Raw genomic sequence first — 13,878 nt, forward strand, 5'->3', positions numbered from 1 at the left:
AAAATAAAAATAAAAATAAAAAATAAAAAATAAATTCCCAACATCACTAATCATCAGGGAAATGCACCTTAAAAGCACATTGAGATATCACCTTGTGTAAGTTAGACTGGCTATAATCAAAAAGACAGAGAATAACAAATACTGTTGAAGATATGGAGAGAAGAGAACAACATTCTTACACTGCTGGAGGGACTGTAAATTAGCACAAACACTATGGAAAACAGTATGGACATTTCTCACCATACAATCCATCAATCCCACTTCTAGGTAAATATGTAAAGGAATAGAAATCATCATGTTGAAGGGGTACTTGCACTCCCACGTTCATTGCAGCGCTATTTATAATAGCCAAGATATGTAACCAACTTAAATACCCATCAGTGGATGACTGGATAAGGAAAATGTGGTATTTATACACCATTGAATATTACTCTGCCATAAAAAAGAATGAAATTCTGCCGATGGCAACAACACGGATGAGCTTGGACAAAATTATGTTGAGTGTAATAAGTCAGGCACACAGGGAAAAATACCATGTCCTCCCTCATAAGTGGGAGCTAAGAGAGAAAGAAGAAATGAAAGAAAGGTCATAGTGGTGCATTGGTCTTGCACAGGGAGGGAGTATACAGGGGATTGAGGAGTGGGGTAGGGAACGGAGGGAAGGGGAGAGAGTTTGGGGATTAATTGGGTGGGGGACATGGGGAATAATAGCAATTTTTGGTAATGGGCATGCTTATAGTATTGATCTGGTCATCCATATTGGACACAAGTAGTGACAGTCAGCTTTGTACCCCATGAATATGCATAATCTTTAAAAAAAAAAAAAAAAAACAAATATCACACTGTGCCTGTTAAATATGTACAATGACTGTGTCAATTAAAATTTTTACAAATGGTGAAAATAGTAAATTGAATGTTATGTTTATTTTACTGCCATAAATAATTGGGGGAAAGAGAATTAATATAAAACTAGTTAGCAACCTCTTCATTCATATTGTGCAGTTCAACTCATGCCTCTGCCACTTAAAAGCCATGTGACCTTGAACAGATAATGTAACAAAACATAATATCAGTCATTTGGCAGCATAAATAGCTATAAGAATAGATTGGTAGACTGATAATGACCTCATTTCTCACCAGAGATATCCACATCCTAATCCTTGGAATAGTGAGCCTATAAATAAGTTACCTCACATAGTAAAAGAGACATTGCAAATGTGACTGTGCTAAGGATCATGAAATGAGCAGACTATAGCGGATTTTCCAGGTAGGCCCAGTGTAATCACAATGATCCTTATAAGAGGGAAAGAAGAGGATAAGAGTCCGTAGAAGAAGATGTGCTATCCCAAGCAAGAGATTGGAATGATGCAAGGAAGTCATGAGCCAAAAGATGTTGGCAGCCTCCTGAAGCAGAAAAACTCAGGGAAAGAATTCTCATCTAGAGCCTCCAGAAAGAATCAGACCTACCAACACATTGATCTCAGGCCAATGAAACTGATAATGGACCTTTGAGCTAAAAAACTGTAATATAATAATACGTATTATTTTAAGTCACTAAGTGCATGATAATTTATTAAAATAGCACTGGAAACTAATACAAATCTAGCTACTTTCTAGGTTTATGAGAAATTTTAAGAAATATACAATATGCAAAATCTCAAAAACAGTATTAAAAATTCAGAAGTTGATTGATTGGGGAATGTGCTGTTGGAGAGGAAATTTCAAATTTCAGCAAGATGTTCAGGATAGTCCTCATGGAGAGGTTGACTTTATGTAAGCGAGATGAGCTCAAAATCACACATTTCACATTTGAAGGAAGGAAAAAAATATGACTAGAATTTGATGGGTATTAGATGTTCAGCTGTACATATTTTGGAGATGAAATGAAGCTAATTATTTCAGGTCCATAGAATCCAATTATCACCCCATTAATGTAAAGTATAAAACAATATGATGGAAAGTGGAAAAATAATAAAATCTGATAAGGTTTTCAAGAGATTTTATTCTTGTTTGGAAAGAGAGGAATAACACCAAGAACACATGATTAGCAATGTGAAAGCATACACTCACACTTGACTTGTTGTAAGAAGTACAAAGAATATTTGAAATTATTATTTAGTGCTGTCAAAAACACCAAAGCAGGGTCATGAATTCAAACAATGTTCATTTCTCCCCAAGGCTAACTCCCTCAATGTTTCCCTATAGGTTAGAGCTGCTCCTGGACATAGTTTCTCTCTTTTAAATCCAAACCTCGAGTACCTCTAAGTGATACTCAGCCAAGAGAGCTTCTCTACCTTCGTTCCCATTGTCTCTCTGTGCTTATCATTATGAGGACCAGCATGGCTTCTTGAGACTCTATTTTCTTTCCTTTCTTACAAACGTTATGCACAAAAGAAGGAAAGGCTGAGAACTAACCCAGCAATTAATAATACTTCTTATTTAGAAAACACAGAAGAGAAATGGCTATGAAGTACGACATACAAATCACTTTTCTTTGTTTTATGTGACACCATATTAATAACTTCACAGTAGGTATCAGCTTATTTGTTGGGAAATAAAAGTATTAACAAGTGTATGAATTAGCAGGCATATGGGGCCGACCCCGTGGCTCACTTGGGTGAGTGGGGCACTGGGAGCGCAGCAGTACTGGGTGCACTGAGGCCGCGGGTTCGGATCCTATACAGGGATGGCCAGTGAGCTCACTGGCTGAGCGCGGTGCGGCCGACACCTAGCCAAGGGTTACGATCCCCTTACCAGTCACAAAAAAAAAAAAAAGAAAGAAAGAAATAGCAGGCATATGTGTGCAGTGAAACTCAGGAAATCTTCTCATTGGAGTTTGGATGTTCACTAGATCTTGAGGTAATGGGAGATGTGCAAAGAGAGGTCAGAAAGGCATCCTTGAGATTGCGAAGGAGGTGGACGATGCCTCAGAGGAGAGGCAGCTGCAGAAAACAGCACAGCAGCAGCAGCAGACAGTCTGCCCTTCTTCACACAGGAATGAAGCAGGTCCGGTACGAGGGTGGCAAAGAAAGTGATGCACTAAGAGCTGGGGTGATATCGAGGTCCTTAGGGTCAACCACAGATTTGAGATTAAAGTTCTGTAAAATGGTGGTCAGGAATAAAAACACCTCCATTCGGGCCAGGCCCTCTCCCACACAGATCCGTTTGCCTGAAAAAAACAAGCACAGAGGGTAGTTACTTTCTGTGTGTAACTGTGATTGTAACTAATACTGTGTTTGTGGCAGGCACAAAAGGAATATGTAGTAACTGTTTGGCGAATGATTGGGTAGATGGATGAGTGGATGGATGCATAGGTAGATAGAAGGCAGGATGGTGGAAAGAATGGTTGAAGACACAAATGGACAAAGGACGTACAGTTATTATCCACTTCACATCTGTTTTTAACAGGCACCCTTCACTCAACAAATATTTATTAACAGCTCGATGCCAAGCACTTCATTATGTATTTCCACTTTATACCTGATGCTTTTTTTTTCCTTTTTGTCTTTTTTCGTGACCGGTAACGGGATCGCAACCCTCAGTGTCGTGCCCATACCACGACCGGCAACAGATCGCAACCCTTGGTGTCGTGCCCGCACCGCGCTCAACCAGTGAGCAGACCGGTCTCTATATGGGATCCAAACCCTCCGCCGCACTCTACCGAGTGTGCCACCGGGCTGGCCCTATACCTGATGTTTTGATATTTTGAATTTCCATCTATATTTTTCTAGAAACACAACCACAGTGTGTATCCTGTTCCCAGTCTGAAGTTCCCTGATCCTTCCTTCCACTCTTCACACCCTCTATTCTCAGCTGCAGCCATGCACACTATTAAGCAATCTCTAACATGCCATGCAGTTTCACGTTTTATCTCATGCTGGTCCTTCTTGCCAAGATGTACTTTTCTTATACTACATTCAGCTTCTGGATCAAATTTCATTCCCTCTTTAAACTCTTCAGGATCCCCTCAAGCTATAAAATCTTGCCCCTTCTGTGTTATCTCAACATAAATTCATACTTCTGTTCAAATGTAAGTAACTGAGAGTCATAATTCTCTATTTATTTATATCTCTGTTGTGCTAAAATGTAAATTCTTGAAGGGAGGGGAGGTCTCTGTCCTTGTTACCATGGTATGCACAGTACTAGATATAAAGCAGATATTAAAGATCACAGAATAAAGGAATCAGATTCCATGGCCAGAGGAATCACACATATGGCAGGTGTGGAGAACCAATATCCAAGATATATGATCAGGACTGCAGGAAGAGCAGGGTGCTCTAGAAACTTTGCAAGGTATCCTGTGACATTCTCCATGTTCATCTGACCCCGTGGTTATTTGGAAGAGGCTCTGACATCTTTGATTTGGAGCAAATATTCTGCTCCTGTTGTTCATTATTTCCTTAAAAATGTCCTGCCTTTTCTACTTCCCATATTCTCTGCCCCTATGGGACAGCTCAAAAGTCATTTCTGCTACTAGAATGTTGCTTGCTCCTTGTTATGCCTCTCTGAGGAGTATGAAAGAGCAAAAAGCAGGTACCTTTTATCTTAACCCTACCCCACCAGCAGGCTGTTCTTTCCACTTTCACAGCCTTAGTTCAACTGGGTTAAATGATCTCTTTATTCATCTGCTTCCCTACTTTCTGTGAAACCTTTTGGTACCTAATCTATGACTGTGGATACTTGGATCCCCAAAGCTTTTCTAGGAGTGGGGGAGGGTGATCAACATCCCACAGACAGTGATCCAAGTTGTGGAGTCAGGAACCTTTCATGACAGGTGAGGAAAGTCTAAAGGAGTTTCACCTTCTAAGAGGAGGTCTTGGGTAGCTCAGTGATGCTTCTACAGTCAGAACTCAATCAGTCTATATTCCACCTTTCTCAATTAAAAAGGGTTGGGTCAACTCCTCTAAGCCCTACTACTGTTTCCCAAGCATGAGTATGTATCATGAGCAGGGAAAGCACATTGGTATTGGGAATGGTGCTTTGATCAGGTACAAAGAACAATTCTACCAGCCCAGATGGGGCACCCTGTGAGTTCCAACTGATCTCAAAAAGTGATCTTGTCTCCTGATGTACAAATGATAATTAATTTCTATTACCTGTGGAGAAAGGCATGAAGTAGTCACTTTTCTTAAACTTGCCATTCTCATCCAGAAAGTGTCCAGGGTCAAACATCTCTGGGTTGGGGAATTCTTTGTCATCATGTAGCACAGAGGTCAGTAATGGAAATATGGTTGTGCCCTGGAATGAACAGACATAGGTAAAGTGAGTTATAAAAAAAATCATGGCTATGAAAGGAACAATGGAAATCACTTGGTCCATTCCCTTTGATTACAGATGAGAAAACCAGTGTCTGAAGAAGAGCAGTGATATTTCCAGACAGACAGACCACATCATAAACAGGGATGAGTTTAAGGCCAGTGGCAGTGATCTTGCTGATGTGGCCTCCAATAGCATTTGAAGTATTGAGTATATGGGCACTTGGGTGCCAAACCTTCTAAGTCTGTTCACCTTATCATCAAGCTTGGAAATTGTTTTCTGTCCTTACTTGCTGCTCTATTTCATCACTTCAGTTTTCACATACATCATACATAGATTATGGTTTAAAATGGAAGTCTCTGTTGGCATTTAAATATATCTGTTTCTAGAGATTCAGTAAATAAACATCTGATCTAGCTACGAATGACTTGTTCTGAAATGAAAATAACAAGTACAGAAACAAGTCTGAAACTACTGAGTGTTTATCATGGTCAAGCAGTTTGTTTGTGTTAACTTAAAAATAGTCTTCAGTACTGACTAATCCTAGCTTAGAAACACAGAAGTGCTGATAATTTTAGAAAAATCATCAATTTGTAATAATTTAGGTTAGAACCATTTGTTCAGGACATGATCACCAACTAAAGCCTGAACAGTTGGGTGGGTAGAGTTGTGGAGTCAGGAACCTTTCTCATGGCAGGTGAGGAAAGCCTAAATGAGTTTCACCTTCTAAGAGGAGCTCCTGGATAGCTCCCCATATCCTCACCAGATTTGTTATTCTCGGTCATTTTGATGATAGCCAGTCTAACAGGGGTGAGGTAATATCTCAATATGGTCCACCCAGCAAGAAGAAACTGTGGTCTGAAAAGACAGTTGAAATGATTTCGATTTTTTTTAAGTTGTATAGATTTAATTTGTGACATAACATGTGATCTGTCTTGGAGAATGTTTCATCTGCTGATGAGAAGAATGTGTATTCCATAGTTGCTGGATGAAATGTTCTGTCGATATCAGCCAGGTCCAATAGATATGAAACGTTTTTTAAATCCTGTGTTTCTCCATTGATTAGTTGCCTGGATAATATGTCCATGATAAGAGGGGGGTGTTCAGGTACCCCACCATTATTGCATTGGTGTATATCTCTTTCTACAGGTCTAATAGTGTATTCTTTATTTATCTGGGTGCCAGTGTTGGGCGAATGTATATTTATGATTGTTACCCCTCTTGTTGCATAGATCCATTTCTCATTATACAATGGCCTTCTTTGTCTTTTTATGGTTTTTGGTTTAAAGTCTATTTTATCTGATATAAGAAGAGCTACTCCTACTTGTTTTTGGTTTCCATGTGTGTGATACACCTTTTTTCATCCCTTCAGCATTAGTCTGTGTGCATCTTTACTGGTAAGATGAGTCTCTTGAAGACAGCCTATGGTTGCATCTTTGTCTTTTGAGTGGGGAGTTTAAACCATTTTCATTTGGGGTTGTTATTGAGAGGTACTGTCTTATTCCTGGGGTTTATGGCTATTTGTTTAGATGTTTTGTAATCTGTTACTTTCTTCTCCTTTGACTATTGGTTCAATGTTTGTGGGGTTTTTATGAGGTGCTAAGATTTAGTTTCTTTCATCATTCACATTTGCATTTCTGTTTTCTTAGTGTGTTTTTTTCTTACTTGTGTATTTGTGATAGTGATTATTGTTTTTTGGATTCCAGATGCAGGACTCCCTTAGGAATTTCTTGCAGGATTGGTCATATGGTGATGAACTCTTGCAGGTTTTGTTTGTCTGGGAAATACACCATCTCTCCCTCATTTCTGAAGAATAGGCTTGCGGGGTATAGTAGTATTCTTGGCTGGCATTTTTTTTCTTTTAGTATTTTGAATATGTCATCCAATTTTCTTCTCCCTGGTAGAGATTCAGTTGCAAAGTCTGCTGTTTGTCTGATGGGGACTCCCTTATTCATAACTTGATGCTATTCTCTTGCTGATTTTAGAATTCTGTCTTTGTCTTTGAGCTCTTCCAATTTTATTATACTGAGTCTTTAAGAGGATCCTTTGGGATTGAAACTCTTTGGGGATCTTTGAGCTTTCTGGATCTGAATATCTGGTCTCTCCCTATACCTGGGATGTTTACCATTATTATTTCATTGAATAGATTTTCAATGCCTTTTCCTTTCTCCTCCCCTGCAGGAACACCTAGGATTCAGATGTTTGTGAGCTTAAGGCTGTCTGCTAGCTCTCTTAGAGGTTCTTCATTTAAAATTTTTTTTCCTTCTTTGAGTTTTGAAATTCTTTCTTCTGTTTGTTCTAATCTGCTGCTGAAGTTCTTGGTTGCATTTTTTATCTCATTGAATGGGTCTTTCAGATCCAGAAGTTCTGCTATGTTCTTTTTTAAGGCATTAATCTCTTTGTAATTTTCATTCCTCATATCCTGTATATTTTTTCTCTTTTCATTGTGTTATCTTACAGAATGCTCTCTCATCTCATTGAGTTTCCTTAAGATAGTTCCTCAGAATTCCTTTTCAGTCATTTCAAGGGTTCCATGTCATGTAGGGTCTGGTACTTGAGAATTACCAAATTCCATTGGTGGTGTAATATTTTCTAACTTTTTCATATTTCTAGTATCTCTACATTCATTTCTGGTCATTTGGCAGATCATTTGCTCCTTCTATTACTTAGGAGTGGACTTTGAGGAGAAAGACTTCTTTTCCCAGACTCTCTCGGTGACTCTCCTTGTGTCAGTAAAGTCAAATATGTGGTGGGCCACTTGTGTGGTTGTCATGGATGTGACTTAGGCTGTGAGCCATCCTTGCAACCAGAGTAGCTATGATGGTGGATGTTGTGGACGACCTCCACAGAAGTTTCGTGAAGCCTCGTGGTTGTGGTGTGCTGCAAGATCCTGGGTCCTACATGGGTGGGGCAGGGTTGGGGTGGGTGGCTGGCCTGTTCTCCTGCCTTCCTGGGTGCCTCCCCCATAAGTGGCAGTGTAGCACATCCTGAGAATCATTTTAAATGATAAGTGGCCTGGACTCTTCAAAAAGGTCAACTTACTGACATAAAACAAGCAAACAAGGGAAAGGTAAGTGTTCTTGATTTGAGAGGACAAAATGAATGAGATACCCAAATTCTATGTATATTCCTTTACTGGACACTAATTTAAAAACAAAAAAGTTAAAAATAATATTCTATAAAAAAAATTACAGGCTATACATTGGATAATACTATTGTGTGAAGGATACATCCTGAGTTTTCATGCTATTATTATAATGTAGTAGAAAAATTCCTTGTTCTTGGAACATACATAATAAAGTATTGAGGTAGACAGATAGAGAGATATATAAGTAAATAATACACCCTTTTATATATACACCTATATGTGTATATACATATGTTTTAATTTCTTTCATATTTAAATACTTTTAAAATAAAACTGTGGGGGGAAATTTCATCCTCTACTTTTCTCATACTAAAGAACTAGAACTTTGTTTTAAGAATTATTCTTGCACTGGCCCCATGGCTCACTCGGGAGAGTGCAGTGCTGCCAGTGCTGAGGCCGCGGGTTTAGATCCTATATGGATGGCCGGTGCGGTCACTGGCGGACCATGGTGCAGACAACACTGTGTTGAGGTTTGCAATCCCCTTACCGGTCAGAAAAAAAATTATTTCTTTTAATTTTTAAAAACAAGTAGTAAGGATTATATATCAGGAAAATGTCAAGTAGATGTTTAAAACTCCTACTAACAATTTTTCAATTATTAAGAAAACTCAGAATTTTCGTTAGATAGGACACAATGTGAAAATCAACCTCACATCATTGCAGAAAGTTCTACTGGACAGGAATGCCTTATACCAGGCATCTACAAACAGCATAGGCAAATCAGACCTGCCACCTGTTTCTGTATAGTCTAAGAATTTTCAAGTTGAAAATATAAAAAAAAAGAAAAAATTTTTGACACATGAAAATTATACAAAATTTAAATTTCAGTTTCCATAAAAATTGAAACATAGCCATCCTCGTTTGTTTACACACTGTCTCTGACTGCTTCCATGCTACAATTGCACAGTTCAGTAATGCAACAGAAACCCCATGGCCTGCAAAATCCAAAATATTTACAATCTGTCCCATTACTGAGAAAGTTTGCTAACTCCTCTATTAGACCATTATTTCTACCTAGATTAGTGGCTCTAGCTGTTGGTAGAAGAAATCATTTATCTAATTCCTAAGAAGTTAGAATAAGCCATGTAGAGTTGCATATTTCTATCCTGGGCTGTCCAATGCAGAATGTACAGGCCATTCCCTTGGGGTTCTAGGATTCTAGGCTCAAAAGACACCAGACCCTGTGGGAGCCTGCATGCAGAGGGTTAATGGGTGAGCTCAGCAGGTATAAATTTCCCCAAAGCTGATGAAGTGGATGTGGGAGACTGGCAATCTTTGCCTGATTCCTCAGCCTGATTCCCATTTAGTTAGTAATAGGAGGAGTAACAATTTTCATCAGTATTACCCTCAGATCCCAATACAATGGAAGAAAATTGTTCTCCTGATTTTTTCTTTTGGTGAAAACAGAGGGAGCTGAAGTCCTAACCCTTGCACCAAATCTGTGATTATCAGGACAAGTCCCATTACCTCATGGTCAACTTACCATTCCATCTTCTCCACAGGATGACATTAGTAACTGCAATCTTACTGGATTTGCTACTTTTTTTTCCCCATGATAATACAATATTTAGTTATATTATTTTTAATTTTAATAATTATATATCCTGGCTTCAAGTGGAATAAAGAAGCTTGTGGCAAAGCAACTTGAACATCTATATAAACACAAAAGCCAAGTGTTGGAAGGTAGTGTAAAGTTGCTAAGACAAATATTCATCTCAAGATTCCAGAGATGGCAGAACCTCTGAAAGGTAAGCTAACACCTATAGTCTATTTTCTTTTTTTTTTTTCTTTTTTCCTACTGTGTTCATGTGATGTCTAGTGCTAAATCAGGGCAGGAAGTGTTACATCACTATGACTGCATATCAGAGAGGGAAAAATTCTCTTTGGAAGAACATAAACATCATCTGAAACTCTGCATTTTTCATGCTTAACATCTGTATTTAACCAAGGTTATTATGCATTCAAAGATACAGCTAAGTGTCCACTACCAGAAGACTGGGGGAAGGTGAAGGTAATAAAAACAGACCTCATTAGGGAACATTTCTCACCTAATTTTATGAGGACAGCATAATCATGGTATCAAAAATCTGAAAAGAAATTTTGAGGGGAAAAAAAGATCATAGACCAGGTCTCTTATGAATATAAATACAGAAGTCCTGAACAATATGTAGCAAATCAAATCCTGCTGTGTGTGAATACTTATAATTTGTATGTTGAGTAAATTGAGCCCAATGTATACAACCATACCAATAGAGGCAGATAATCAATTTGATAAGGTTGTACTCATCTTTATGACAAAAATTCACATAAATATAAGAGAAGAGGGCAAAATTCCATAATCTGATAAAGAATATCTACCAAAATCTACTTAAAATATCATTCTCAATAGTGAGATATTAGACCTCCACCCATCCAGGAGATCAGAAAGGAAACAAGGACACTGACTATCACCAGTTCTGTTCAAAGCTATCCTGGAAATCCTAGCCAGTGCTATAATAAAATAAGAAATTAAGGACCATGAATAGGAAAAATAAGAAACAACAAATAATACCTCAGGCAGCAGGAAAATATATATAGAAATTCCAAATGAATCTACAGAGAAATCAGTGGCGATGATTAGTAAATTGAGGAAAATTGCTGGATATAAAGTCATCAGAATAAGATCAATTATATTTCCATACACCAGGTACAAAGAAATGAAAAACACATTCATTTGACACATGCATCGAAATATCATACTGAACCTCAGAAATATGTCAATTAAAATAATAATAAAACAATAAAATATTATAACAACAAAAGTAGTAATTATCCAGGAGAAATCTAACATGATTTGCAAACCTTTGTACTGAAAACAAAATTACTGGGAAAGTAAAAGAAATCCAAATAAATTGGGAGCATAATCACAATCAGGAATTGGAAGATTCAGCATGTCAAGATGTCAATTTTTTCCAAGTTGGTCTGTAGATTTAATGTCACGCTAATAAAAACTCCAGCAGCAAGTATTGTCAAATTGACTGACACCTTCAACATTTATTTGGAAATGTAAAAAAATAAGAATGGCCAATACATTATTAAAGAGGCAGATCAAATTTGAAAGACACACACTACCAGAATCCAAGACCTGTTATGAAGCTTTAGAACCCCAAACTGTAAACAGCGCAAAGTCCATCAACCTACCACACATGAGTTTTGCCCTCTCTCATCTCATGCTGATAGAGGATTGGAACCATACTGTGAATATGGGAGCTCCAAGAGCACTGATTTGTGCTATAGGAGAAAAAAGCTTACCTTAGGGATGAGGTAGTTTCTGAATTTAATGTCACAGGTCACTGCATGAGGTACACTGTTGGGGACAAGGTCAATGTATCTCTGGATCTCATGCACCACAGCATCTGTGTAGGGCATGCGGCTTCTGTCCTGCATGCAGGGGCTCCGGTGTCTGCCAACCACATGGTCAATCTCTTCCTGGACTTTAGCTGATAAGACACAAGTAAGAACTAATGGAAAAGGAGAAAAATAGCACATTTACCATGAAAATTCACAGCTACATGAAGCATGATAAATGTGTCCCAACAGCAATATAAACATGAGTTATATGCCCAGAAGTACACCTAGACATGTAAAGAGAGTTGCCATCATATAGATACATATCACTGTCCTACCAATTAGGTATTATGATACATTGGTACATGCCTACAAATTAGCATAAATGATAACTAATATAAAAAGAAGTGATAAAATGTTCCCCCAAATAAGGGGGAAAAATTAATTTAAAAAATCATGGTCTTGCACAAAGTAAAATGAGAATCAAGTATTAATATTTTTTTCCCATATCACTGACTTTTTTAAAAAAATATTTTATTTTATTTTATTTTGTCGATATACAATGTGGTTGATTATTGTAGCCAATTACCGAAACCTCCCTCCCTCCTCTCTCTCCCCCCACCCTCCCAACAATGTCCTTTCTGTTTGCTTGTCATATCAATTTCAAGGAATTGCAATTGTTATGTCAAATACTAATATTAAATTAATAGATTAGAGTCAAATATTAATATTAAATTAATATGAAAATAATACATGGGGGTTAAAATTAAATTGTAATGGATCTATATATGTACATGTTTTTGTGTGTCTGCATCTGTGTGTGTGTGTGTTTGTGTATAAAATTTGCAATGGCACTCTCATCTTCCCACTTCCCAAAACTGGCCGCTATGAGCATTCTTCTGAAATTTATAGTCATATTTCTAAAGAACAACTCTGTATTTCTTACTTAACCATTTTATTTTATTTTATTTTATTTTTTCCTTTTTGTCTTTTTTCGTGTCTGGCAACAGATTGCAACCCTCAGTGTCGCACCCGTACCGGACCGGGACCGGCAACGGGATCGCAACCCTCGGTGTTGCGCCTGCACCTCGCTCAGCCAGTGAGTGGGAACCAGTCTGTATGTGGGATCTGAACCCTCGGCGGGAGCGCCACTGTGCTCCCAAGCAGCGCACTGTAGCAGTGCGCCACCGGGCCGGCCCCCTTACTTAACCATTTTAGACAATATTTAACAATTTACTGCTATGTGAGTTTAGAATTTTCATCTTTATCTCCAGCCTATATATTCACACCCACACCCACAGATATTCACACATACACAGACATACACAGAGACACACACACACTCCTGCACTTCCGCACACCCCACTTTCCAGAATATATGTAGACTACAAGTTTTGGTCATAGTTTACATCATTCTGACTACATAAATATTCTTCCCTAGTAAGTCGAGTGTGATTATGTATTATATATGGTATTTTATTGAACTTAAACTGTCTTTTTATTTCAATTCATAATTTTCTATTTCCCAAGGTAGAATTATTCCCAAATGCTCAGGTAGATGTTTGAAACTCCTCATAACAATTTCCCAGTTATTGGGAAACCTCATAAAATCCATCACTTCTCCTTTGTTCTTGGTGTCTGTCCTCACACCTGCATTGTCCACCTGGTCCTTTCTGAGGTGGGTGTTTTCTAGGCCTGGTGCCCAGCTGCCTCCCTGACATTCGCATCCTCCTACATGAGGCCTCCTCATTCCTGCAGCCCATGACTTCCTCTGACTTGGTTTCAGACATATGGATGGAGCACATCTTCCAGAATTTTTAGAAAAAGTAAAAGTGAAGGTGAAATTTTGGGGAAATGTGCAGGTCTGAAAATACCTTTATTCATAAAATGCAAGACAGAGTTCACTCTTGAGAATTCTGGTGCTGTCTGAATCCTAATCTTTATGCATGACATATCTCTCTGAAAATTTTTAGGATATTCTCTTTAATCCTGGTGTTCTGAAATCCTATGATCCTGTGTCTTAGAGAGCATAATTTTATTTCCCTCCCTGTGCTGGAAACTTGGCAAGAATTTTCAATTTAGGGGCCGGCCCGGTGGCGCACTGGATAGTGCGCCGCTTGGGAAGCGCGGCAGCACTCCCGCCCGAG

The 13,878-nt window shown here is 38.4% G+C and overlaps 1 protein-coding gene across 1 annotated transcript in view; it reads right to left on the bottom strand.

The window, feature by feature from the left end:
* Positions 1 to 2,932: 2,932 nt before the first annotated feature.
* LOC103610437 (cytochrome P450 2C42-like) overlaps positions 2,933 to 13,878 on the bottom strand; it is a gene marked incomplete at its 5' end in the record, with an annotated part of 35,996 nt that continues 25,050 nt past the window's right edge. Inside the window, 3 exons of the mRNA XM_008594608.1 lie at positions 2,933 to 3,169; positions 5,097 to 5,238; positions 11,696 to 11,883. Of these exons, the coding sequence (XP_008592830.1) occupies positions 2,988 to 3,169; positions 5,097 to 5,238; positions 11,696 to 11,883 (512 nt within the window). The remainder of the gene's footprint in view (positions 3,170 to 5,096; positions 5,239 to 11,695; positions 11,884 to 13,878) is intronic.

The sequence above is a fragment of the Galeopterus variegatus genome, unplaced genomic scaffold (genome assembly GCF_000696425.1).
Source record: "Galeopterus variegatus unplaced genomic scaffold, G_variegatus-3.0.2 Scaffold11138, whole genome shotgun sequence".
Taxonomy (NCBI): Eukaryota; Metazoa; Chordata; class Mammalia; order Dermoptera; family Cynocephalidae; genus Galeopterus; species Galeopterus variegatus.